The sequence below is a fragment of the Strix aluco genome, chromosome 22, assembly GCF_031877795.1.
Source record: "Strix aluco isolate bStrAlu1 chromosome 22, bStrAlu1.hap1, whole genome shotgun sequence".
Taxonomy (NCBI): Eukaryota; Metazoa; Chordata; class Aves; order Strigiformes; family Strigidae; genus Strix; species Strix aluco.
Window position 1 is genome coordinate 6,036,243 of NC_133952.1, and position 27,271 is coordinate 6,063,513.

The 27,271-nt window shown below is 50.2% G+C and overlaps 1 protein-coding gene across 14 annotated transcripts in view; it reads left to right on the forward strand.

Annotated features, from left to right (window-relative positions):
• Positions 1 to 15,949, forward strand: part of DISP3 (dispatched RND transporter family member 3) — a 149,412-nt gene extending 133,463 nt beyond the window's left edge. For 8 of the 14 annotated variants that reach the window (XM_074848530.1, XM_074848532.1, XM_074848529.1 and 5 more), the window contains 13 exons: positions 1,449 to 1,610; positions 2,025 to 2,186; positions 2,587 to 2,709; positions 3,292 to 3,428; positions 4,104 to 4,285; positions 4,731 to 4,861; positions 4,970 to 5,145; positions 6,167 to 6,293; positions 7,458 to 7,603; positions 7,955 to 8,114; positions 8,438 to 8,551; positions 9,560 to 9,726; positions 10,442 to 15,949. In XM_074848530.1, the coding sequence (XP_074704631.1) occupies positions 1,449 to 1,610; positions 2,025 to 2,186; positions 2,587 to 2,709; positions 3,292 to 3,428; positions 4,104 to 4,285; positions 4,731 to 4,861; positions 4,970 to 5,145; positions 6,167 to 6,293; positions 7,458 to 7,603; positions 7,955 to 8,114; positions 8,438 to 8,551; positions 9,560 to 9,726; positions 10,442 to 10,804 (2,150 nt within the window). In that variant the 3' untranslated portion in view covers positions 10,805 to 15,949. Of the gene's footprint in view, positions 1 to 41; positions 1,408 to 1,448; positions 1,611 to 2,024; positions 2,187 to 2,586; positions 2,710 to 3,291; positions 3,429 to 4,103; positions 4,286 to 4,730; positions 4,862 to 4,969; positions 5,146 to 6,166; positions 6,294 to 7,457; positions 7,604 to 7,954; positions 8,115 to 8,437; positions 8,552 to 9,559; positions 9,727 to 10,441 lie in introns of those variants that run through there. The other 6 variants (XM_074848533.1, XR_012626176.1, XR_012626178.1 and 3 more) reach the window with 6 other exon arrangements.
• The last annotated feature ends 11,322 nt before the right edge of the window (positions 15,950 to 27,271 follow it).

Genomic DNA, 27,271 nt, shown 5'->3' on the forward strand with positions numbered 1-27,271 from the left:
TGTCAATACAGGCTTTCTAACTACTTTGCTAATCCTTTTAGGTCTAATGTGGATTGTACTTTCTTACTGGAATCACTGATTGTCACATGGATGTAGCTATGAAACATCTAATCCATAGCACCAGGACAGCTCACCTTTGAGTAAAGAGTTTTCCCCTCTTCCCTGCTGTTCAGAGCCCTGCATTTGGGAAGCAGGCGAGAGAATGCTTTGTTATTCTCCAGCATCACCTCCTCGGAGTATCTCCTCCATCACAGCAAGAAGAGGGCAGTGGCTTGCCTGAGACCACCCAAGCAATCTAGAAAAAGAGTCCAGAAATTCCCTATCTGTTGTTAGCAGGAGATAATCCTTCTAGCCCTGATTGAAGATAAGGGTGCTTACAGAGTCATGCTCTGTTGTACTTGGCTTTTAAAACTTGCTGGGCTCTCTTCCTTTTAAACCCCCCATCGGAAGCAGTCTGGGCAGTGAGTAGCTCCCAGGCCTAACAGCAAACTGGAGCTGGAGGCAAATGGATCAATGGCTGAGAGCCCGTCAATCCCACAGCAGTGTGCAGACCCCCTCCCTGCAGAGTAGGCTCTGCGCTGCCTTTGATAAGCAGACAGCTAAGCTTTGGCGCTGTGCTGCAAGAGCTGTCTCCTTAGTGTGCCAGAACCACATGCAATGGTAATGTATGGAAATAGCCCCTTCCCTCGAGCAGAGTAAACAGCAGGATGCTCTTCTCCAGGGGCCCCTGGACATCAGGTAACTTGTGAAGAAGCAAAGCAGCTTGTTCCACTTGGTGACCAAGCATGGTTTGTGGGTCAGCTGTACAGCGTGCCAGGCACACTTGGACGCCACTACAACAAGTGCCTGCTTCTCACCTGTAGAGAAGAGGACAGTTCCTTAGGCACCCCTGAGCTGGAGTAGAGAGATCAGCTAGGAGCCAGACTGCAGTCGGGTAGAGGTCAGCTCTGTGTAGGTAGCTGTAAGACATAGTGGGACAGGGACAAATTTTCATATAATCATAGAATGGTTTGGGTTGGAAGGGACCTTAAAGGTCATCTGGTTCCAGTCACTCTGCCATGGGCAGGGACACCTTCCACTAGATCAGGTTGCTCAAAGCCCTGTCCAGCCTGGCCTTGACTTTTGCTTGGCCCAAGAAGCACAGAGCGTCCCTGTGACCTTATGGACAATGTTACTGGGATGTAGCGGAGGAAGAATAGCCTGAAGCATAGGCTTTGGGCTGAGCTGTGCATTTAGAAGTGTAGCTGTCACATGGCAGTGACTTGACAAAGAAGTTTCCTGTGACATCCTGGGAAATCACTACCTCTGCCTGGGTCTTACTCCCATGTCTTTAGTTTGAGTGAGTTGTACAGCACCTTGCAGAAGATTTTTGTAAAGGAGAGCAGAAAGCTGAGAGACACTCATGACACTGAGCACTGAGACTGCCTTTGATTTCTCTCTGTTTCTAGTCTCCCTGGAAATGGGGGATGTCCCCTTGGTATCTGTGATGCCAGAAAATCCGCAGCTCCCTGCGGAGAAGAGCAACCGGGGTCACTTGATAACTCATCTGCAGGAGCTGCTGGAACACTGGGTGCTGTGGTCTGCAGTGAAGAACAGATGGGTGATTGTGGGTAAGAAAGAAGGGGGGTGTTCCATCTGCATGGATTTTAGGGGGTTTGACAGCATCTTAATCAGTCCCCAAGCCTTGATTATTAGCAACAATATCAAGAAAAGGGACATGGTATATGGCTTCTAATTCAGTGGAAGAGTGTCTCCAGAACAGTCGGTCCCTAAGGGAACTGCATGAGGAACTCTGAGAGTTCTCCATCCCTCTCCTTTCACACAGATTTGAAATGGCAAGTCCTGATGGGGTTTTCCAGGCGTGGTGCTCGTTACAAGAAAGCCCAGCTGCCAGTGTGCTTTAGGGGCTGTTCTTTTTTCTTGTTGAAAATACTGTCTTTCTGACACATCCCTGCTGTCTGAGTGTGTCCTAAGTGCAAGATGCATGTAGGGTCCCACACACTTACCTGGGCTTCTCCTTGCAGGGCTCTTTCTCCTTGTTTTGCTCCTGTCCATATTCTTTGCTAGCCGCCTCCATCCTGCTAGCCGTGCTCCAGTCTTGTTCCGGCCAGACACTAACATTCAGGTGCTGCTGGACCTGAAATACAACCTGAGTGCTGAAGGCATCTCCTGCATTACCTGCTCAGGTGAGAGTGCTGGTCCCCAGACCATGGTGGGTGCAGCCTGGCCTAAGTCCTGAGCTGGAAGAGCTGAAACGTGGGGTAGAGGCCTACATTGTTCAAATACCTCATGGGACATTGGATGGACCCTACCGAAGGGAGGTGCATGTTGGGAGTGGGATGGTTGAGTTGCTCATAGAAGTAGAGTATTTTGAGTTCCTGCATTAAGTGGGAATTGCCTGAGTGTTTCTGCTGGAGCAATTCCTTTCTTGTCCATGAAAAGTGACTATTTTTACTGGGGGGCTGTGGCTCTGTGTTCCCTGCTTAGGCTTTGGTGTTCAATAGCAGAGTCTGTGGTGTGTGCAGGGCCAGTAGGTCTCTTGTCACACCATTCACTCTCTCCTCCCTGACTAACCTTGTGGGACAGGTTTGTTTCAGGAAAAGCCTCACAGTTTGCAAAACAACATCCGAACCTCCTTGGAAAAAAAGAAGAGGGGCTCGGGGTCCCCTTGGGGAAGCAAAGGGAGCATAAGTGATACAGGGCAGCAAGGTAAGTGGGGCATGATGACTCTGACCACATTTGGGTCCAGGGCTCAAGGATCCTCTCAGGTGAAAACTAAATCATATGATCTCTGAATAGCTGACGGGGAATAATGCTCTTCAAGCCCTGCCCCACTGAGCCCTAGCTTGGTGCTGGATATAAGGGGCGTTACAGTCCCCCTTCCTCTGAATGCTTACTGTTCTCTAGGACATGGTTCTATAATCCAGGTGATGGTACAGTCTAGTGACAAATACCTCTGCTCTGAGGACAGGGCTAGGAGCTCAGAGCTTTTGCATCCCAGTCCTGTGTCACAGCCTTGCTGACAGGCCGTGAGGATTTTGAGGATAAAAAGAGTTATTGGGCCAGGTCCCGAGATGACATGAATCAATAAGCCAGTCAGGAATTACTGCTGCTCAGCATATATTTATGAAAACCTTTGGAAGGTGTGCTGTGCTTCTAGAAGGCAGAGGCTGTTCTTGCAGCCCCAGAGGAAATAGCAGACCAGAAGAACCCTCCTTTGCTGCTGTCCATGTCTCTAGGATTTGCTGATTGAGAGGTACCACCATCCCTCATGCCCTCTATTTTCTTCAGATCTCCAGGGGACTGTGTATATCTCCAAGTCCAGAAGCAAGGGAAGACCAGCCATCTACAGATTCTCGCTCAATGCCAGTGTCCCTGCCCCTTGGCAGATGGTGTCACCGGGAGACGGGGAGGTGCCCTCATTCCAGGTGAGTCAGTCCAGGGATGCTGGACCCCTCTATCAAGAGTGCAGCACTCAACAGGTGAGCACAAGAGCCTCCTCCTGTCTCTCCATGGGATCCTAGGTAGCTTGGGGTGAAGTTTGCAGGGCATTGCAGTAAGGTAGCTAACACGGAGGGCATTGTGCCTGGCATCGTTAAAGATTATGCCTCATAGTGCCACAATACTTATCTGTTGCTGTTGCAATGTGACTGTCAGCAACAGGAGAAGAAGTGTGGGTGTCTGTGGAGAACAGATGAGGCCTGGCATTGTCAGCTGAGCTCATTCTACTAGAAACTGCTACTGAGACAGCTGGATTCCCACTGCCTCCCTCTGTCCATCCACAGACACAGGCGAGCAGGCAACACTGCTTGTGCACAGGCTGTGTTGGACACGCACAGTCCCTGGAGGACTCGCTTTCAGATGTCCCTCACCCTGGACAGAGCAGCCACTATCCACAGAGAATGGAGGTGGTGAGGGGCCCCATCAAATGCTGGCCAACCCTGGGAGGGAGGCAGAGGAGGGGCTGGCTGGGTTCGTGCCTTCAGTGCTCATTCTGTGTGGCTGTGACAGTGCTCAGGGAGGAGGGGAGTGTGTGATGCTAATGTGCAACAGGCTGCAACCCTGTGGAGTTAAGTGTCTGTTTTCATTAATTCATTGCTTAGGTGTATAGAGCGCCTTTCGGTAACTTCACCAGGAAGCTGACAGCTTGTGTGTCCACAGTAGGGCTGCTTAAGCAGACGAGCCCCAGGAAGTGGATGATGACCACCTTGTCCTGTGACACCAAGAGAGGCTGGAAGTTCGACTTCAGTTTCTACGTGGCCGCCAAGGAGCAGCAGCGAACACGGTAACTATCCAAAACCCACTCAGGGCCAGGCAGCAAAAACATCACAGCTGAGTGGCTGGTATGGGATGCCTGGTGCCCAGAGCCAGTCCTGTCCCCAGTTGGTGACATCCACGGCCCTAGGACTTGCTTTGCTGCAAATGTGTCCCATCTTTGCAAAGTTATTTTGCAGGCCCATGGCATCATTAATGTGCCAAAGGCGGGACTGTGACTGGGGGCTTCTTTGGGTGGCAAAAAGATATTGCTGACCTTGGTCTTGCCCTTACCCACCTGAACTCTTGGGCTGAACAGGCAGCACAGAATATGCGATGGCTAGGGATGCAGGTCTGGAGTCGCTCACCTTTTTCCTTTCCTTCTGTCCCTGAGAACATCTGTTTTCTTGTAATGCTTTGGACACATCGTCTTTGCTACCTCTGGTCCCCCGTAACAAACTTTCTTTGCTACACAGGAAACTGTATTTTGCCCAGTCGCACAAGCCCCCTTATCATGGCCGAGTGTGTGTAGCACCTCCTGGCTGTCTTCTCAGCTCCAGCCCAGATGGACCCACCAAAGGCATCCTTTACGTTCCCAGTGAGAAAGGTAAGCGGGCAAGGACCTGTTCAGCTGTGTCTGGCTGTCGGGACCAGAGAGTCAGACCTTTTTTTCACTGCCTTCTGATGTAACCAACCTCTCTTCTGTATTTGACAGCAGCACCCAAAGCAAAGCTCTCAGCCACTTCTGGATTTAATCCTTGCATGAACACAGGCTGCGGGAAGCCAGCGGTGCGGCCACTGGTAGACACAGGAGCCATGGTGTTTGTAGTGTTTGGTATCAGAGGTGTTAATCGCACGAGACGCCTGGACAACCACGTCATCGGAGACATGGTACACACATTGTGGCGTGCTGGACAGGCATGCTGGGGGCTGATGAGTGAAGGATGATCTCCCTGGATGGTGTTTAGTTAATCCAACAGCCCAGGCAGCGTGGTCCAGCAGCCTAGACAGATGGAATAGCAGAGGTGGTAGCGTGATGAGCCAAAAGTACATTTCTGTTTTAGCAAATTCACAAATAATGGAGATCAGAAAGCCCTTACTGAAATCACTTCAGGCTTTTCAGAAAATCCCTTTCTGAGTGCAATATCTAACCTTCTAATTTTGAGTCTAAATCTGGATTTCCTGAGGATTTTAGAAGCAAACACATCTTGAGCTCAGTATGAAAATCTCACTACAAATTCAAGATCCAGGAAACTGATTTTTTTTTTATAATTGTTTATCTTGTTATGAGATATTAACATGAAAAAATACAAATCAATTACTCCAGGGAAAGGTTATTAAATGTGACTTTTCCAGGAACAGCTTATCTCCCAGATCTGATACCTCGACACATTCACTGCCTTTCCCCAGAAAAATTATGCTTAACTGGTCACTTGGCAGATGCGCTTCAGCTTTCTGCTGTTCTTCCTGCTTTCTGATCTGGGGGCACTGTGCAGAATCAGCCTGTGCCTGTTTCCTCTGGAGGGGGCAGTGCAAAATGCAGGCAGTGGAGTAGGCAGAAAGCTGGAGTTTTGTGCTGGGCTCTGGTAGGGATTCAAAGCTGCTCCTTAGGCAGCCCCTAATGGTTTTGGGCATGGCATGGTGGCTATTCCATTAATCAGTGCTTCTGTCATACTGCCTGAATTTTTTTTTTTTTTTTTGAACGGAAGGTGGGGAGGGTATGTAGTTTCTTCCTTGATTATCTGGTGAGGCAAAGATGTCCGGTGGGTTTTTCCACCGTATAACCTGTGGTCTGTATAAGCTAGTCCCAGGCTGTGTAGCCAGGAGAGGACTCATCTTCTGCCTTCTTGTGCCAGTTGCTGTGTGTACACCTCACGTGTGGTGCTCTTATTGTTGTGTCTCCTTGTGAAAGGGCAGCGTTATCTATGATGACAGCTTCGACCTCTTCAAAGAGATTGGCAACCTGTGCCGCCTCTGCAAAGCCATTGCCAGCAACACCGAGCTGGTGAAGCCAGGAGGGGCTCAGTGCCTGCCCTCTGGTAGGTGGGACTAAGGCTAGTGACAGAGTCCTTGGGGAGATCCTGGGTCCCTGGGAAGAGACTGGTCCTCACCCTCCAGTCCGAGGAGTTTGGCTCCTAAGGGCTTTTCAGCTTTCAGATCCCAGATCAATGAAGCAGGGAAGGGAAAGGGAGGTATCAGTCAATGACAAATGCAGGCAGTGCAGGGAGGAGAGGTGTTTCTCAGCAGTCAGCTCTCCTGACCTGGCTGCACAGCTCTGCCTGTTTCCACCTGGCTTGAGTCACAGCTCCCATCTCCATAGGCCATTCACCTCATGCTTCCATGTGTTGTGCCAACTGTTTTGGGGATGAGCAATACATAGCGAGTGGGACAGGAACATCAGACTCCTGTTCTGCAGCTCTGCTTGTAGCAGTGTTTGAGCTGGGGTCCTCAACAGCAAACCAGAAAGGGTGGCTGCTTCTTGCTGCCTCCATTTTCTTCCCAAGGCAGCTTTACCCTTCTAGAACATGCCCCTGGTCATGCTTTCTGGGAGATGAGAAAGAGAAATGGTGTCTTAGCTCCAAAGACATTGGGCATATTCTTTGGGATTTAATCCAGTGAAGATAACAGAATTGCATCCGTTCTTTCCAGTCATGGGTATTGCTTGTGATACCATTACAGTCTTTTGGACCAGTAGATATCTTCTTAGTAGCTCCTGAATAACCAGCAAATCACACCTGATCTCATTGTGATGAGGCTGCTCACTGCCCCTGTGGCTTCACATACCTAACCAGTGACTGTCTCTTCCAATGTCAGAGGTCACAAGGTTGTGGAGCTGTGTCTAGGAAGTGTATATTGACTTCAGGCCAAAAGCCAAACTCATGCTTGGAGAGAATCTCTTGCCAGGCCAGGCAGGCAGCTCCTCTGCACTTGCTGTTTGTACTGCTTCCTGGCAGCTGGGGACAGACAGCAGTGGCTGTGTCTGTCCAGTGCTGATGGCACAGAGTGCCCTTTCAGGCCTGCAGCAGCTGAGGGCTCTGGTCCCAAGACCTCAAGGGCTTTGGCAAGTCAGAGTTGCAGGGGAAGCAACTGCTGACAAATGGGGCCTGCAACTTTCTTTTGGTTTTTGTTCTCCCCTTGCTCCAATATGCTATCCCCTTGCTCCCTGTCCTATCCTCCATCCCTTGCTCTTTCTGTCTTTCCAGGTTACAGCATCTCCTCCTTTCTGCAGATGTTGCACCCTGAGTGCAAGAACATCCCTGAGCCAAACTTGCTGCCCGGACAGCTCTCTCATGGGGCAGTGGGGGTGAAGGATGGGAAGGTGCAGTGGATCTCCATGGCATTTGAATCGGTGAGCACATGGCATTGCCATCTATCTTTGTGAGTTTCTTTTTCTGGGGGTTTAGCTCTGCTCTTTCTGCACTGGCCACTTTCATGTGCAGCCATAATTCAGTGTTAGTGTTTGTGCCTTGTTGCAGCCTGCACTCACAGGTTGCTAGAAGTGGCTGCTTATGCCACAGTTCCCTCTTACCACAAGAGCTCAGGCGGAGGTCTGGTCGCAGATTTGCCCATCTGCCACTACCGGGTCTGCTTGGTACTGCAACAAGCTGGCTTGTTCTCCCTCTTCCCTTGTCATGCATACCCTGCCCCAAAGAGCAGGACAGGAGCAGGACAGAAGAATAACATGTTCATCTTGTTACAGACAACCTACAAAGGGAAATCTTCCTTCCAGACATATGCTGACTACCTGAAATGGGAGACATTCCTGCAGCAGCAACTCCAGCTCTTCCCAGAGGGCTCTGCTCTCCGGCACGGTTTCCAGACATGTGAGCACTGGAAGCAGATCTTCATGGAGATTATAGGTAAGTGACTGCCAAGTTTCTCTCCCTGAGGAGCCCACGCTCTGATACATTTTCACAGCACACTCTGTCCCATTGATGGGCACGTGTTATATCTTCAGTCCCTTACCATTGCTGTGCAAACTCCTAGAGCCTGTTTCTGCCCCAAGCAGTGTATACTGTAAAAATCCTGAAGAAGTTGATCACCCACTTTCCACTTTCAGCTTCTCCTTCCCATGTCCCCCAGTGTGAGTCCCTGCCTGCCTTGTTGCCAGCAGGGACACTGTGCCTTTCTCATCCCAGCTGTCGCCTTCCAGGAGTCAAATTAGCTGGCTCTTTTCTTCCAGGAGTGCAGAGCGCCCTGTACGGTCTCGTCCTCTCGCTGATTATTTGTGTGGCTGCAGTGGCGGTGTTTACCACTCACATCCTCCTCCTGCTGCCAGTGCTGCTCAGCATTTTAGGTAAAAATACCAATTCCAACATGTCAAACTCTCCCTTTGTCTGAAATTGGTGGGTTGTGGCAGTGCTGAGTCTCTGGTGATTTGAACTGAATTGCTCTTACTCTGTAAACCCTTTTGGCTTTCCAGGAGCCAGTCCTGATATACCTAGGTGATCAGGAGGAACTCTTAATGAATGCACAGGAACCTCATTGGGAAAGCAGATTTGTGTGTCTAATTCCCAGTGTGTTTTATCTACACAATCCCTTCTATTTGTTTAAATAAGGGTTTTAGCTACACAAATGCCATCCCTGCCTGTTATGTATAATAATGTGATTAAGTCCCACATGCTCTGAATAACAATTGCATTACTTCCCAAGGATCTGCACCATGGCTGCTGCTTCCAAGCAGTGGGAGATTTTAAAAGCTGAATATTTTAGCGGTTTTGTTAGTATTTGAAGCAAATTTGTAAATAATTCCCTTTCCCTGGCTGGTGATTTGACGATATCGTGGTCTAAGTGTGTTGCTAAACTTCTCAGTTGAAAAATCAAATCTATCATTTTAAAACCACTTAGTCTCCCACACATGACTCACAAACAAACATCACTCTTGCCTTTAAGAAAAACCTGTGTATGTGCTCAGCCTGTGTGTAACTCCAGCAAGCAAAACAAAGGGCCCTCTTCCCTGTAGTGCCTGTGTGCACACATGCACACTTGCCTGGGCTTAGATTCGTTTAGGAGGCATTAGTCTAGATTGGCTTCAGTCTGTCAATTTGCCTAATATTTAACTAGGTGCTTCAATATCCCCAGCAGGTCTTATTACCTCGTTGAATGGTCCCTGTGGCAAGGGAGGGTGAGGGAAGTGTTTGCCTCTGTGGGCAGGAGGGAGTGTGTACAAGATTCAGACTGGCTAGCGTGCAGACCTGCAGGGGAAGATCCCCAACTCCCCAACGAGTGACTTCTGTCTGTCAGGAGGCCTGGGCAGCAGGCCCAGAGTCCTTTAAATTTGCCTAACGTGACCTTCTTCACACAGGGGTGGTCTGCTTGGTGGTGACCATCATGTACTGGTCTGGCTGGGAAATGGGAGCTGTGGAAGCCATTTCCCTCTCTATCCTTGTTGGCTCCTCTGTCGATTACTGTGTGCACTTGGTGGAGGGCTACCTGCTGGCAGGGGAAAACCTGCCACTACACCAGGCAGAGGTGAGCTGTTTCCTTCCTACAGCCTTGTATTCATTCCCCTCATGCCCTCCATGCCACTCAGCTGTGACGCAGGACCTAAAGCATGACAGGCAAGGGGGGATGTGTCTTGCCACCCTCCCAGCATGCCTGGGACACTTGCTGCTTGTCCCACTGACTGGTCAGAGACTGGTATGAGCTTGTGTACAGTAAACCCAGCTGAGGGTCCAACCTGTACGGTTGTCCCTTTCTTAATGGCCACAGCTGTGTCCAGAGCAACCCCTTTTCATGTCCCAGTGAAGACAGGCTTGTGCTGGTGTGGCCCTACACTCATTCTGTAACCTCTGCAGAGTGCTGTGCTGGACCTCCAGGTCTTCTCTGGCCTTGTTAACATCTTTTCCCTCTTCGGGAAGGAGGAGACCACAAAAGCTTGGGGATCTCTGATCCCAGGTGTAGTGTCTGCAGGCAGCGCCTCTGTTCTGTAGGCCCAGCAGTCAGTCTGACGTGGCTGAAAGGAGGCACAAAATCCAGCAGACTTTGCCTCTACTGGTTTGTAACCTGATGGCTGTTTGCCCAGTGTGCTCGGAGACTGCACGAGCTGTCTGATCTGCCCTCACGCAGCATCTTTGTCCTGGCCCAGGACTCCATGAGCTAAGCCACCATCTCACAGGCTAAAACATTAGTGCAGCTCCATGTGCTTGTCCCCACTCCCCCTTAACACTGCTGTCCCTTCTGCCAGGACCCCACAGCGTGCCGCCAGTGGAGGACGATTGAAGCAGTCCGTCACGTGGGTGTGGCAATTGTCTCAAGCGCCGTCACCACAGTGATTGCCACCGTCCCGCTGTTCTTCTGCATCATTGCCCCTTTCGCTAAGTTTGGGAAGATTGTGGCCCTCAACACAGGAGTCTCCATCCTGTACACGCTGACTGTGAGCACAGCCCTGCTGAGCATCATGGGGCCTGGCACCTTCATCCGCAGCAGGACTTCCTGCCTCAAGGCTGTGGTGGGGGTGCTGCTTGCTGGCCTGCTGGGTCTGGGCATCTGCCTCGCCCTGCTGAAGAGTGGATTTAAGATCCCTCTCGCTAATGGGACAGCCATGTAGACCCTATGCCAAGAGCCACATGCTCTGTCCTCTTGCTCCTGTTCTTTTTTCTTTTTTTTAAAGGATATTTTTTGTAAGAAAAAAAAAGAGGAAAAAAATCCCCTTTTTCCAGAAGTTTTTCAACTCCAGATGCACTTTATTTTCTAATGGGTTTTGCTCGAAACTTGTATTTATTTTGGGTAGTGATGGATGGATGACGGACAGTGAGGGCTGCCCAGGGAATACCTCAGCCCATGAGTAGGAGGGGAGGAGGTCTCCTCTCACTTTTCTCTCTGCTTTTATTTTCTTTTTTTCTTTTCTTTGTCCTTTTTTTTTTTTTTTAAATGAACAGAGCTTTCTGGAACCGCAAAGCTAAAAGGGGAGAAGTTGGGAAGGCCATCTGATCCCTTTCAAAACACTTCCCTCTGTCCCTCCCCTCAGCCAGGGTCAGCATTGCAACGATGACTCTTGAGGTGATGTCCTATGCCCACACCAAACTTGTGCCTCAATTTCTGAGCCTTTGAAAGCAGCAGTGAGCTGTTGGACAGGCCTGGGAAATAGCATTGTCTGGACCCCTTGGCTGTGCCCAGGCTAGACCAGCAGTGAACTCGCTGCACAGGAGCATTCCTGGGTATCATTGTGGAATCCAAACTAGAGATGTGGGGTGGCACCACCTGCAGTGACCTGCTTTCCTCATTCATGGAGGGTGTTGGGACGCATGGCTTTCCTCTTCTTTTTGAAGGGACAGCGCACCTCTCGCTGGGATCTCTTGGGTGTATGAACAGCCCTCAGGAATGCAGTCCCTGCCCTTGGTGGCCGGCCCTCCTCTCGCTCATCTCAGTAGCGAGGCCAAGGCACTATCGATGCCACCCCACCTCCTGCTCAGTGCGTCACCTCACCAGTCACTGTCTCCCCTCCTCATGGCGGAGAGAAAACAGCCTTGAGGTCCCCACAGAGTCTTTAGTCATGGCAGTCAGCTCTTAGGCTGAGGCCAGGCTCACCACTGGGGCCAGGTAGAGCCTCTGCCTTGTGGCATCCATGGATACACAGTGGTGCATCCTCTGTGGCAGCTGAGACACGCTCTGTTGTGGAGACATGAGGGCAGTGGAGTTTCAGCCCAGGCCTGTTGCCTGCTCAGAGCAGATGGTTTATATTAAAGTAAAATGAAATCGCAAACTGGTGCCATTAACAAGTACATTTTAAGCATCACTGATTCTATCATATTTTTAAAATTGAAATAGCTAAGTGTGTGCATTGATATGCGGCACATCTGGTCCTCGGCAGAAGGGGAGGGGTTGGGCCCACGGGGAGATGCATTAAACATTATTTACAGGGCTGCCAATAGAGGGGGGTGGCCAGAAGCCATCCTGACTCTGTGGTGACTTTGTGTTTCCTGTCTGGATTGACCCCCTTTTTAAGATGGAAATTCCAGGAAGCCCGTCCCCATTGCCAGCCAAGTTCTGGGGACTCTGCTGCTGAGACAGACCAGCAGCTGTTTCTGCTTGGTTCAGTGTATCCTCGCTCTGACCCTGTCAGTCTTACACCTTCACATCGTGTCATCCCTGGATCAAATGTTTGTTCCTAAAGTAGGTTCCCCAAGGTGTCAGCTGGAGAGAGGAATGTCGGGACAGGACTCTGATGCCAGGGGAAATCCAGAGCAATTCTACTGCAGGTCGGGAGGGTGGTGAGAGCATGAGCAGAACAGACCTGGTTTCTTCCTTGCCATCCCAGGCTGCAGCAAAGTGTTAAATGTTCCTTGGCACTTACCTCTGATCTGCACCAGTTCTTTTGTAATGAACCCTGTGCCCATGAATAAAGGGTTCTGGAAAGGGGTTTTGACTATCCTTAAGCTGTGCTGCTTTGATGGCTGCTGTGCACACTTCAGCCCCAACATTGAGCTGTAAGCCATGCTTTTCCCTATGTCTGTTCTCTAAATTTAATTACTAGTGGTGCCTTGAGCACTCCTAACTGGCAGGGAGTGTAGAGGGCAGTGTGCTGATCATCTACAGCCCCGTGAGACCCATGTGGGTGCTGCAGGGGAGAGCCAAGGTAGCCCTTGTGCTGCTGCCAAGGATGCTCTGGCTGGCAGCTTGACCTGAATTTAGCTAATGCTTCAACCTCCTTGGGGTGATTAAAGCTGATGGCTATTTCCAGGTCACCAGACAAGAGAATAAGGTGCTGAATGTACCCTTAGAGGAAGTTCCTCCTTCTGTGAGCATGAAGAAGCCTTGAAAGGCCTTTAAGTCAAGGCGCAGATGTGCTTTGAATCCTGGAAAGTTTAAAGTTCATTTAAACCCCTGGTGTCCTATATTTGTGCTCACTATAAAGAGGCTATGTAAGCCTCACACCTCCAGAGTGATTCTGGACACACCATGCTGGGACCATTCATTCAGCCACGCTTGGAAGGCAAAGATTAATTTCAAAGTAGTGGAAAACCTTTTATGTCTCTTGGGTCTGATCTGGCAGCGTCTGATCTGCAGACGAAAATAACAGAGTTCTTGGCACCTGACAGGATCTGTCCTGTTTTCTGGAGCAGGCAGGGGAAAGGACAAGCCCTCACTTTCCACCCTCCTCTCTGGCCAGCCCAGGCTCACAGAGTGCTGAAGGGCTGGCTGGCACTAGCTGGAGCAGGGCATCACCTTTGCCCTTGTTCGTCCAAAGTGGTACCAGGAGAGCAAGGGCTGGAGGGATTCGGAAAGGAAAATGAGAGACTGAGATAAGTGCAGAGCTGTAGCAGATGATTCACAAAGGCATATTGAGGACATTCTGCCCCTCCAGCAAGAAGAGGAGGAGGAACTTACTCCAGAGTGTAGTAAGATGGCAGAAGAGCCAGGAGATGATCCTAGGTGATGCTTTTCACTGCAAGGACTCACTGGATGTTGGTAACCTGAAAACTTGATTAGACATAGTCATGACACTTGAGATCTAGCTAGACGTTTGCCCCATCACCATTACACTCTGCACAGCCCTGTGGTCAGGGTGGTTGGTGCTTTCTCCATGTGCTGTGGAGTGAAAGAGGCTTAGAGGTAGGGTCCAGCCTTCCCCAGAATACTTACAACACCCTGATCTCCCCAAGCGTCTATGGAGACAATAAATCAGTAGCAGCTGAGTACATCCATCTCCATGTAGGCAGCGTCCTCCTTGGGATTAGAAAATACTCATAAAATTATAGAGGTAAGAAAATGGATGGGTTTATCTGAGCAAATGCAAAGGTGGGCCTGACAGCCCTGCTGGGAATCGGTGCTCCAAGGCAGATGCTTGTAGCAATAAAAAGCAAGGCCTCACCTGCCTGGCGCTGTTCCGGGAGCAGATGCTCGCCCTAAATTAATTCCTCCCACATCTCTGCCTATCGTCTTTCTCTGATGACTCCTCTGTGGCCCAGACCATCTCTTGGGCCCTGTTGTCTTGCTGAGCAAGGTTCAGCCTTCTCCATGGTAGCTGCTTGTGCCTAAGGTGTTCACAGAGTCTGGACTAAAAGTGACTGGAGATTGTCTCAGGGAGAATTTCTCACGCAGAGGAAGCTAGGGAGTTAAAATGCTTCATATGAAGCTGTCAGTTTTGATGTTTTTAAACAGTAGATCACAGCAGACCAGCCGCACTTGGTAGAGAATGCTCCGATTTTCCATTTCAGAACAATCTTGCTGCAATTAAAAAGAAATGTACAGGAGTTCTCAGTTACAGCACACTGCAGTGGAATATTTCTGTTAACTGCCCACTCCTTTATTTCTGGTAAATCCTGTTTTGAGGGTCACATTCTGAGAAGTTGATATTAATGTTTCAGGATAGGGTTCATTCTGAAACTGCAGTCCTACAAAATGGAGCAGGTCCTGTCCTGACCAGCAGCTCTCCCTGCCAGCCCAGGGCAGTGGCAGAAGGGCACTGCTCCCCAGTGTTGAAGCACTGCGATATATGCACAGAGCTGGTGGTGCTGCTCTCTGCCTTCAGTGGAGCTGCCAAGTGAGTTCAAGGCTCCCCATGGCTGTGGACACTCAGGGAGAGAGTCTGCTCACACCAGCCCTGTCAAAATCAGCTTTGGAGCGAGGAGGAACAGAGCTGATGTGATTTGCAAAGATCAGTGTCAAAGGAAGGAATAGACCCAGGCCTCCTCCCTCTGTTTCCTTATGTCCTGGTGCCTCTTGAGGTGCTGGGTTCACATGGGGTCTGCACAGGCAACTGGGACATCAGGTTTGGCCACTGACCTCAGCAATTCCAAAGGCTGCAGATACTGGAAGGGGATCAGTGGCTGAGCTGGGCTGTGTTTCTTGATCCCTGATGGGTCTGAAACTATGCCAGAGCAAAGGCAGCCTGAGAAGTATCCCCAAGGAGGAGGACGTGTGGCATTCTTACAGAGTTACCGGGACCTATGGCAGTCTGGATGCAATGATCTCCAGAGACCCCTGGCTTTGTCTCTACTGAAGCAAACTGGGATGTTGCTTTATGTCACGGCGTCTAATTCTTTTAGCTTGTCCTGCACTGAATTTTCTTACCAGAACAGCCTGCCCTCCTGGAAGGTTATAAAAGGCTTTTTATTTAACCCTGTGACATGTATAAATCCTCCCACACTGTCCACCAAGGAAGCTGTGCTGATTGATTTGCAGCCAGGCAGGACAAATTTACAGTCTCTTGGTTAGTTCTTCCAGAATCACTGCTCACCCCAGATAGCACGCAAGCCATAGTTCACAGGTTTTTCAAAGGCCTCTGCTAACTGCTCTGACCTGGCTTAGTACCCAGGGTCCCGGAGCTAAAAGTCTTTCAAGGTCTGTCTCCATCTTGAGGATGTAGTTGTTTGGCTGTTTGGCTTTCGGTCCTTCCGCTCCTCCTTTGGGCAGTTGCTGGAGGGGACAGGAGGGCGATGGCCAGGACCAGACTAAGAGCCAGATGAGGAGAAAGGTTAGCAGAGGGAAGCAGAAGAGAACAGAGGGAGGGAGGATGGTTCAAAAGCCAAGAGGAGAAGAGGTGTGAGCACCCCAAGGACAGAGGGAGGGAGGGCACTCTCGTTCCACCACGTCGTGTGCAGACCTTAGAGTGTCGGTTCTCAGAGTGATGTAGCACAATTCCTGATGTAACGTACGCGTGTTACTTTTGTAAGTTGTCTCCTACCCTCACTATTTTCGGTGTTCCTTGATTTTTGGAGACTGTTGTAAATAAAAGATTTTGACATTCGCACGTTTGGATCCCTCACTCATCAATATGTCACTATTGCTTGTATACGTAGTACTGTCCACAGTGGCCCTGACAGGTTATGTGTTGTGTGTGTAAGTAATGCAGCGGGGATGAGACCACAGCACCGGTGTCCAACACACACAACGTTGTCTGCTTCTGCTGCTGAAATTGGGCCCCTTGAAGCCAACTTACCACATCCAGAAAAGCTGACAGTCTGGAAAAGCCAGCTCAGAATCCCACACAGGTCTGCAAGAGGGCTGGCTCAAGCGGGAGCTTTAGCCAAGTTTTGTGGAGGCCTTTTACTCCTTCATTCCATACTCTGCTTCTTCCAGTGCATGAAGATTGCACTTCTACACTGACTCCACGAGAAGGGGATTCATCTGCCTGCTTCTGTGGCGCTGCAGCTTCTCACAATGCACAATGCCTGGCACAAACTTCGAGTCAAGGTTTTGTCTCGGTGTCCTGTGCTGCGGCGGCAAGTGTTACTCTGCACCTCCCAGGACCACGCTGAAGCGAGATGCACGCAGAGGCCAGCAGCAGGACAGGAGGAGGACCCAGGCATTTACTTCTCTTTGCAGCTGTGCTGAGTGAGGTTTGCTCCCCGCACCCTCTCATTTGGGTGTTCTCACACTGCACCCAGCTATGACGCTGCTGGGAAGGACAGCACCGACAGCACATTGCAGCAAAAACCTCCCCTGTTTTCAAGCCCTCACTTTTACAGATGAGGCCAAAGTTACTGGTGAAACCCCTGTTGTAATAAATACCAGGAAGGCTCAGGGTCACAGTCTGGCGAGTAAGAAAAAAACACGGTATCCACAGGAAGGAGGAACGTTGTCCCTTTAATGAGAGGTTGGGGATCTCAGGTAGGGGAGGGTTTATGCTCAAGCCGGCTGCTGGGAAATTGCCAGGCAAGGCTGGAAGGGGGTTGGTTTTGGCTACGAATTCAGCCCCTTGCCCCAAGAGCAGGTACAACAGGCACTTGCTCGCACACTGGCGGGGAGCTGTGTGTGGATTGTGCACCACAGAAGAGGCACGTGTTTCCTTTTGCAGGAGTGTGGGACCACCTGGCGGTGGTGAGTGCCCAGGGCTGCCAAATGTGGGGATGGGGGCACAGGAAAGGGGTGCCCAGGGTACAGCAGCTGCAAGTACAGGCAGTGATGGGCAGGGTCTCCATAGCTCCAGAAAATGGGCTGGGGAAGGGTTTGGGACAGGGGAAGCGGCTCAGAGGATGGATTACACAGGGCGACAGCTGCTCACTATTCATTTCAAGCTGGCAGAGGTGGGAAGGAATTGTGTTTCTGTCTGCAGGAGCCTGCCCATGCAGGGCTGCTGGCTCAGCCCCGGTGCTAACACCGATGGTCCAAGCTCTGAAACCTGCTGCCTGCGATTTGGCAGAGCCCCATCTCTTCTTCCAGGTGAGCGAGTCTGGTGTGAAGTCTTCATTACACACAGCAAATTCCCCCCGGTCTTCTGTCAAGCCGTAGCACGGTGAGATCTCCCTTGCCTCCCTGATGCCCCATCAGCATTTAGGGGCTCTGCCTGTGTGCCCTGGGGTGCTGCAGCAGGTGCACCCGGCCCCCCTTCTCCCACAGGCTCCTTCCCACCCTGAAACTAAACATCAAGCCCTGATTCTGGGGCTTTGAAAGGGAAAAACCACCTTCTCTCTGAAAAACTGCATGCCAGAGCCTGCCCTTTCTACTCAACGCAGGACGCTGCTGCTGCTGTTCCTTTGTCCCTGCGTCACCCACCCGTCCCCGGGAGGCTTTTTGGGGGGCTGGAGAGATGGGGCTGGGCTCGTTATTTCGGGGGGGGGGCAGCTGTTAAAATGGCTGAAGCTGCCGGCGGGGGCTGAGGGGCGCCAGGACTTTCCCGCCTTTGCACGAGGCCGCGGCACGAGCCGCCGGTGCGGGTGGGCCCAGGTGCAGCCGGTACCTCATCAGGGCGCCGATATCGCGCAGCCCCGGCGGGACGGGTGAGTGGTTCCCCCGTGGGGGAGGCAAGCGGGGCTCTGTCCTCTCGGGGCCCCGCCGCGGGACGGCCTCGGCTCCCGGTGCTGCCCTGAGGCGCTTTCTGAGGGGGACCCAGCCCCTGAGGGCCCTCTGCCTGTCGTTACCACCGTCCTCCCTCCCCTCTGCTGCAGGTGGCTGAGCACAGAAATAGGGAGCTTTTAAATCTTACGCTCGTCTGACTCAGCCGTACTGATGAGAAGAAGAGTTTTCAGGTTTTCTAATTTATTTTTTTTCCACACAGTCTTGAGCATGGTTTTTGCTCCTTGGTGTTTTTCTCCCCCACACTGTGTGGGCTGTCTCTCTCCCACACCTTACCCTGCCGACAGTGCCTATGGGGGCATTGCCTTGTGCTGAAGGGGGCTGGGGCTTGGCCTGTGGCTGGTTTCTGTGCAGCCCCAGGTAGCTCGTTATCCATTTCTGAGTAGCTCCGGAACAGTCTTCTCCCTCAGATGATTGACACAAAGGTCAGTCAAAGAGGATGACTCACTCTCTTCCCTTCCCTGGTAATTTGTCACCCTGCAGATGACACATTTTAGGTGGCTCCTCAAGCGGTGAACAGCAGACCTATGGGGAGCTGTACCTCTGGGATGCTCTTTTTTTATCCTCATGGCTGTTTATTCAGCTATCATGTGCTCCCCGAGGCCTGAGCATGGTGATGAGCAGAAGCCAGAGAGGCTGGGTGCCAGGCTTTCCTTTGCTGTACGCCAGCACAGGAGATGAAGTGAGCCCAAAACAGTGGGAACTTGGAAGATTTGTAGATTGTGTTTCTTTGAGTGTTGGCCCATGGTGCCTATTTCTTGTTGGGTTTTTTTTCCCCTCTCAAGTTAGAGCAAGTTTATTGCCCCAGGAGCTCAGTATGAAAACATGTTTCAGACTACTGCATGCAATAAGCAGTAGGAAGGGCTGGGGAGCTTGGTAGCACCTTGATGGGTGTTTTTGCAAGGAGAAAAGCAGTGAAGGAGCCTGGACAGGACTAAGGCCTGAAGTGTGTTGGGCTGGGGTGAGAAGGGTTGCCAAAAATGTGGTTTCAACCCCAGATCTGAAGCGGAGAAGCTGTTTTGCCAGGTGGGGTTGTGCATGTGTCAGTCTGGGGGGATGGATTAATCTGTCAGTGAAGTGCAGCCACGGCTGGGCTGAAAGGCAGCGGCTGGTAAACAGCACTGTAAACAACTGCTTGTGATGGGAAGTGGAGGAGATTGGAATAAATTACAAATAGGTTGTGATTTAGGCAGATAGTAGAATTGTCGTCCATCTTAAACATGAAAGGCTTGTGGAAGAGGAGATTGTGAGGCAATAATAAGGGCTGCTAAGGGTGAGTAAGGGCAGGGGGAGGTAGGGGTAACTCCTGCGAATGGACTAGCCCAGAGGGGGATTATCTGAGAGGAAGGGTTGTGGTGCTGCTTTGGGTAGCTGCTCTGATAGAGTGTGGGCAGGGAGGCCCGGTCATGTCCTCTTCCAGTGGAAGATGTGGCAGTCTCAGAGTCCCCAGAATGAGGGTGGGTGTGAGGACATCCAGTCACTGACAGGTTGAGCTGAAATGTAGCACTGAGAGCATTATGGCCCCTCTGGTTTTGGTAGGAAGGCAAGCAGCTCTTATTGCCTCCTGACTGCTTTACTTTAATGTTTGTTAGTTTATGTTCTGTGTTAGGCTCATCTTAGCTACAGGTGTGGGCACTGATGTCTCATTCCCCGTCACCAAAGAGCTCTGCAGCCTTGTCAGAGCACTGCAGGTGATGGGTGTTGGGTGATCAAGAAGTTCCCACATGAAATGAGGTGATCTGAGATTACATCACTAACGAGACTGAACCAGGAGAGTGCAGATGCAGAAGGTATGGGATGATTTGCAGCCTGTGGCATACTCAGGATGAGCTTTTAAAACATCTGTGCGGAGGTGCTTTTTTTTTTTAAACTTTAATGACTGTTTCAATTGAATCTCTTGGTGCTGAGTGAAAAGTGCAAGGTGTCTGCAAGGGAAGGTTGCACGTCTGCACTAGGACTTTTAATCCTTTCTAGCTGATGGCCTCTGTCCTGCTGGGCTTCCAAGGGCTGTGTTGTGTTAGACAGAGGTGTACAGAGAGGCAGTAGAGGCTAGGGTGTTCTCTCTTGAACCCATTCCCAAACCCCTCTGGTCTCTTGCGCAGGCTTCTGGGAGCCTTTCCCAAGATGTAATGGCTGGACTTCCCCTGAGCTTTTTGCAGACTATCAAAGGAGTTGGGAAATCAAGCAGGTGAATTGATCAAGCAGTCAGTGCATAAGCTAATTGCCCACAAATGGCTGCCTGAGTCTGGATCAAAGTTTGTTGTCTCAACATTGAGCTCTGCCTCTCAGAACAGCTCCATGCTATGGGGAGTGATGAGAGCCACGAGCTGTCCCTTGGTGGCATTCAAGACCAAGTTGGCTGCTGCCTGCCACAGCTGCTCTACTTTGCTTCAGGGAGTTTGCGGTTGAACAATATAGTTTTGTTCCTAGAGGGTGAGCAGTGGTGGTTCATCTCCTTGAGTGTCACCTGGGCTTGTGGTCATTTCCTGAATGAGATGCAGCCCAAGAGCACTGAAGGGTCTGCTGCTGCCTGTGGGATTTTCTTTCCAGCTCTTTCTTGGGAGAGGGGGAAGTTTCTGGCAAGAGAAACTCCTTAAGCTGCAAGGCTGCTCAAGGGGGAAGGTAGTGGTGAGGTGCTGCTTTGGTCATGTTTGCTGCCTTTACCCGTTCTATCTTTAGACTCAGTCTATTCCCTCTGGCACAGTGACACAGCGCTGCCTGCAGACAGCTGAAACAGTTTGGGGATCTGACTGAATTCTGTGAAAACTAGACCAGCTTTTAATTTTTCCTGCAAGCGCTATTGAGCTAGCTCTGGATGGTGCATAGTGCTCCCACTGTATGCTCTTTGGGGGTAAACTGCTCCTGAGGACAGTTTCTTAGGCTGGCAGCAGAGGGTGGTGGGCTGATTTTTAATTTTTTTTTTTTTTTAAACCCTTACAGTCTTCCTGAGGATTCTAGTTTGTTGGAGATGTAGGTGTGAATGAGCAGCAGACCTGTCCCCTGCCCCTGGTATTCATGTACCTCTCAAAGGAGCTGCTATAAGAGAGCCAAAGGGTAAACTCAGGCTGTTGTGAGTGCCAGTTCCATGAATGACAGTGATGATAAATCATGAAATCTTGCCAGTGCTTTGTCTGTATGTATTTAAGCTTTATTTTTCCTGATGTAAAAATGTAAGTGACATTTGTGTCTAATGTGTGAGGCTGTGACCTCAGTGAAATCCACTGATGGATGCTGCTAGAAGGCCCTCGTGCATCATCTAAGGTTGCTCTGCAGAGGCTCTGACCTTGCTGAGCCAGCTGTTGTGCAGGCACCCTCGCCGGGTCCTGGGGCTCTTGCAGCTCACTGGGAATACAGGAAGGCTGCTGTTTCGTTGGGGCCTGGCTTACACTGGCCACAGTGGAGCTTATGAGGAGAGAAAGCATGCTCTGAGCTGTCCTGGTGTGTGTTTAGGCACTGGTGTGGTGACAGATGATCTCTGACCCCCCAGTATGCAGTTACCTCGCTGCTGCCAGAGGCTCAGTTTTGCTGGGCCTTTGCTGCTTTGGAGCTTTAGGGCTGAGTAGCCTGTGCAGCTGGTAATAAACCTGAGATAAGAGCATGCCTCTGACCCTGGAAAGCACATGTGGCACCAGGTCAGAGACACCCAGCTAAGCATTAATTCTGTCCTCTGCAGGTTATCATCGTGTGCTACCAGAGGAGTCCACCAGCGCTCTCCAGAAAGCCTTCTTTCTGCTGTCTGATCTGCTGAGGCCATTTCTAATAAAGGTGACTACAGAAAAGCAGATTCAGCTCCCTCCTGGTGCATGGAGACAAGTAAGTTTTTCCTCCAACACTGGTGCTCTGACCCCATTCCTGCCGAGCAGAGAAAGCTGCCTTACCCCACCGGATCTAATAACAAACCCTCCCTGCCCACCTAGCAGCTGGCTTCTGGGGGCACTCTGCAGCAGTAGCTGTGCTGGGGCAGCTCCCAGCAGGGTTAACTGGGTGCTGGCGTGGGGAGACGTGTGGGACAGAGCTGGGACAGCTTGGCAGGCAGAGCCACGCTCCCTGCGCAGTGTTTGAAGGGGGTCAGTGGTTGGCAGCATCGTGCTGGAGCTGCTCAAGGAACCTGGCTGGGGAAGGCTGGTGGTGACCAGCTGCTAACCTCACGTGCGCTCAGCAGCCTGCAATCCCATTTATTAACACTTAAAATTTGCTGTCTCTGCTCCAAATGGAGTGTTTACAGCATTGACATGAACAGCTGTCCCAGTCAGCCAGATCAAAACAAATGGGAGCTCTGGCTGGAGTGTTATTTTGCTGCAAGGGGGCAATACATCTTATTACTAAACAATGAAGCTCGTGATGGATGGTGACGAGCCTCTTCGCTGTCTTGCTTGATGATCACACTGAAAAATAAACATAAACCCAAAGATGTTCTCGGGGATCTAGGCAAGGCCTCACATTGAGCCTGGGAAGAGACAGCCTTGAGGTTCTCTGGTGCTTTAACTGCAAGAGCTTTTGCATCAGGCTATCAGTTATGCTGCCTTCTCTGCAAGGGAGGTGAGCTGGGAGGGATGTGGTGGTTGGGGGAGAAAATTCAGGGAGAGAGAGAGGAGGAGGTGCTGGTCAAAAACATGGTGTGTAGCAAGAGCTGAAGACAGTTGGTCTCTTCCCTGGGAACACTGTAGAGCTCTTGTCCTTGGTAATGTTGCCTGTTGTCTGATTATAAGGCAGCTTGGGTCGAACAGTGGTGTTTTGATCCAGCCTGAAGCAGGGCCGTGTTACTGGGGGAGCTTATGACTTGAAAGGGTGTGGGGGGGCAGCTGGGGACAAGGTCCTCTAGAAGGCCATGGAGGAAAACAATTATTAGTGGGGGAACAAGGCCCTCCTGAGGGCCAGGCACATCATCCTGCCGCTTCAAGTGATTTGCGTGGAGGACTGTGAGCCTCAGCCTCTCTGAGCAGAGAGCTGGAACAAATTATATGCTTATTTAATGCCAGCACAAGATTGCAGGAGTCATGTTCAAAAGAGAGAAGGTGAGCTAGTCTGATCAGCACCTCTGCTTCTGTGCAGCTGCAGCAGCAGAGCTCAACCCTGTGAGGGTACGTTACCTACAGTTCAGTTGCTGTGGAGATACTGATGGACTCTTGGCCTGAGCTCTGGAGGAGCTGCAGAGGAGTGCTAGCTGGCTAAAGACGGTGTGTGACTCACTGATCTTGTCCACACACCTTCACCCACACACCCTTCCCCTCGTGTTGGTTCTAAGAGCAGCCAGCACAAGGACTGCTGGATTTTCTTATCTGTTCTCCCCCACCTTAAGGGTGTTTTCTTTTAAATGGGAACTGTGAAATGATCAGAACAGGTGGTGCTGTGATTTCACACCAGAATAAATATATTCAGAGCACAAGTGGGGCAAGCAGAACAGCCCCATGGGAGCCGGCGTCGCCCCTATGTGGGCTGTAGGGGTGACGGTGCGGGGTGCAGATGCTGCACAACGGGGCTGACAGCGATGAGGACTGGCACAGGGTATGCGAGTGACATGGGTAGTGTTGGGAAACCAATTAAAGCTCATTTAAAATATTAACATATCAGCAGGCAGGAATTCTTCCGACTGGATTGGTTTCACTAGGGGATCGGGGAATAGGGCCAGCGTTCATCTGGCAGCTTTTCTTTGAGCTTGCGTTCAGTGCCTGACCTGGTGGGGCATTGCTGGGGTCTGCTGGAGGAGAGCAGCAGAGGGCTCAGTGTATCCCTGGGGAAGGGTATTCCCGGCATTACACTCAGGAGCTGTGGCAGTGAAGGGATGAGCTCTTGGTTGGGAGCCATGAAAGCAAACAACAAAGCAGCTCTGTTTTGGTGTGTGTGTGTGTGTTTGTGGAGTAGATGAAGGAGGGGCAAGCTTTCAAAAATCCCAGTCCTCTTTTTTCCCAACAAGTTCTCCCCAGTATCTATTTATATTTAGTATCTATTTAGCAGAGAGGAGGGGAGGGCTGTCTGGGAAGGGGGTTTGCTGAGAGGGGGTGGTTTGTAATCCAGACAAATTCAAAGCCAGACTTAAATAGAGCATTAATGGAAGAGGGAAGCTTTGAGATTGCAGCTTTCTATTTTGGCAAAAAATGAGCTTTCTGCGCGTGCCGGCTGCTGCTCGAGCGTAGGGGTGGTTGGTCCCTGCATGGAGGAGCTTTCATTTATGTGCACACAAGCACTCCTGAGAGTCTTCATGCTGGCTGGGGGCATTTTTGGATCAGGATCTAAAAAGATCAGAAAGGGAAAGGAGGGAGTGGAGCTGGCTTATCCCCTGCGTCGCGTGCGCGCCATGGTGGAACGAGTAGTATTGCTGCCAGCTTTGGGGCCCACTTGCCTTTCTTCAGACATAGTGGAAGGCAGCCTGGCCTGGTGATCTGCAAGTTCCTGCTGGACACTTGATCTGGGAAAGACCTCGTGGCTTTGCCTTTCTCCCCGAGTGGAAACTGGGGCTTTGAAGTGCTGCTGAGCAGTGCCCCTCCCTGCTGCTTGGCTGTCCCCCAGGCTGGCTCTGCTGAGCTCCCATTACCTCACTCCTGTGCTGTCTTTTTCCTTGAAATTGTACTGAAATTGGAGAATCCAGTGCTGAAGCATTTGCTGGACATCAGACTGCAGCTGAAATCATTGTGCTCCCTTTTTTATTCCTGTCAAGGTCATGGTGCACTTGGAGATTTTTATTTCTGACTGTTCAGTAAAGGTGAGTGCTGGAACCAAGAAACTCATCTGCAATAGGTCTGCACCCAGTGACTGTCCAGGAGCAGGCTGCAGTTTCCTCAGGTGTATTTGCTCTTTGGGTCAGTCAGATTTTGATTTCTTTACACCTGTATTTTTGTTGGTAGATATCAATATTTGAAAATTACCATCATGTTGCCTAGTTACCATGGGGTAGAGAAATTGCATGGACTTGATTTCTGTGGGTGGCTGCGGATGGGTGTGCAAGCAATTCTCAAGCAGCTGCATGTGGTAGGAGGGAAATTCAGGACCTGGAGTACTGCATGAGAGATCAGGGATACAAATCCAACTGGAGTAAGAGACTGAAATAGGAGTTGGTTGACTAGATACTTAACTTTTGTGGATCTGGGTACATGATATTGCAAGAAAATAATCTGAAGAAGGTCTCTGCACTGCAGCATTAGAATTAGATAGGAAAAGTTAATCTCTAATACCTCCATATCAGCAAAGAAATCACAACCTGGTCCCAGGACGCAGACTTTGACAATCATTTTGTGCTAAAGCTTTGGCCAGTGAGTCAGTCTCTCTCAGATATTTGCTGAGAAGTGAAGTTCTTAGCTCAGTCTGTGCCTGGCTGAGTCTTTGCCAAGAAGGCACAAGGATGATGGGAGAGGTGACCTGGGCTGGTGTTGGTTCCTGCGCTCAGAGGAATTTTGCTTCTGAAAAATGCAAATGTGGTTGGAACCAATTTTGTTGAAGAACGTGAACAGACACTCAAAGGACCTTTTTTTCACTCTCCCCATGACTTCTCCTTCTCTAATTGCTAGGATGAATGCATAAACCCTTATACTGAAGTGTTCAGAAGAGTGGGTTTACTCATTTTACTCTTTTTCTTGGCATAAAAGGCATCTTATTAAGCGGGTTTTAATGTTTGCTCACCAAGAGACATGGATTATAAAGCTTTAGAAATAACTTGCATCTGGAAAAGCCAATTAATAAAACAAAAATTCTGATGTCATTTTCTCATAAATTAACAATTTATAGATAATTTACAGTGCTCATGTCATTAGGCAAATGGACTTTAAATTGATTTCAAATTAGTGGGTTAATGATTTCCCACAGGTACCGTTTCAATGGGCAGCATATGCACGGTGTTTTTTCAATAAAGGGGTAGGTGTGCAGGAGCAAACTCATGCCTCTGTAATTGAGGCAATAATTAGAGTGGTGGTTACATTCAAGTGCAATATTGATCTGCAGAAAAAGTGCTGACTGTCCCCATCACTGTGGCAAAGGGGGTAGGACAGGACTCTGGGAAAGACTGCAGTCTTTGCATATTTCTTGTATAATAACTTTCTTTTGGTACACGTTAACTCCACGTGGTACGTTAAGGTAGCTGGTTGATTTGGTATTGTTAAATAACCTTTCAGTTCATAGTACTGGAAAAAATATTCAGCCAAGTTATAATTATAGATGTAAGGGAACAATATGTCCCCAAATTGATTAAAAGTGGGGTGATGATTGTGTGGAGTCTGAGACCAGCCTGAGGCAGGAGGTGAAGTGCTCTCCTTGCTGCTGCGATGGCCGGGCTGCGTGCTGCAAGCCTGGCCCAGGAGCCAGTCTCCAGCCTTGCCAACACTCTGGTGCCAGTTTCCATCTCTGTGTGACTTTCCTTCCTCTTGTTTTTCTTTTTCTGTCATTTCATCCCACCTGAAAAGGTTGTAAATGCTTTAGTAGACAGCCTGACTGGCTCGTGGCACAGGGAGTGAAGGTTGGAGCCCTGAGGTACTAGCAGAAGGTCAGCAATTGATATCTTGGTTTTGTCAACTGTTAGTTGCCAGGAGGTCCAGGCTAGCATCATGTTGGAGCAACTCCACTGGCTTGAATAGCATTTCTGTAGGCTTGCGCTGGCATTAATAAATTGATGATCTGGGCTTTTTGTGTCTCATCACCCTAATGCAAGAGGCATGAGAAATGCTAATGAATTCCTCCTCTGGGAGATGAGGAGCTGTCATCCCTACCCCATGGCTGAGTAACTGCGGCGGGAAGAGATGCCTGCCTGAGGTGGTGAGAGGGAAGAAGGGGGTTCCCTCCCATTGACGTAGTGCTGCTTTCTGCAAACCCCGCTTCACGCTGGTGTGTTTTGCAGCGTGAGGTTACCGAGGCAGGGCAGTGCTCTACAGAGATGACGGTCTAAATTGGCAATACCCTCAGCAGCGCCCTGGGCATTGTCGTTTGGTGCCGTGGACAGGGAGGCTGAGGGCTGGGGAGGATTATGTTTGGAGCACGACGGACAGTAAGTCATGAATTAAATGGCTGTGGAAATGGATTTTGTTGGCAGTACATATTTGTGGAGTGCAGTTTCTCTGTGGCTGGCTGTTTACACAAACTCTATTGCTTCCAAGCTTTGTATTGCAAAATTAAATTCCTCCTGCATTAAAAATTTATGTTGGATGAAAAGATCAGTATATTGAAACTTGGTGAGAATATCCCCCTCCATGCACATACACACCTCATTTAGATGTACCTTTCCTATGAATGCCAGCTGATGATCCAAATCATGTGAGATAAGGTTTATAATTACCTTCTATCAGCGCTCTTTAGG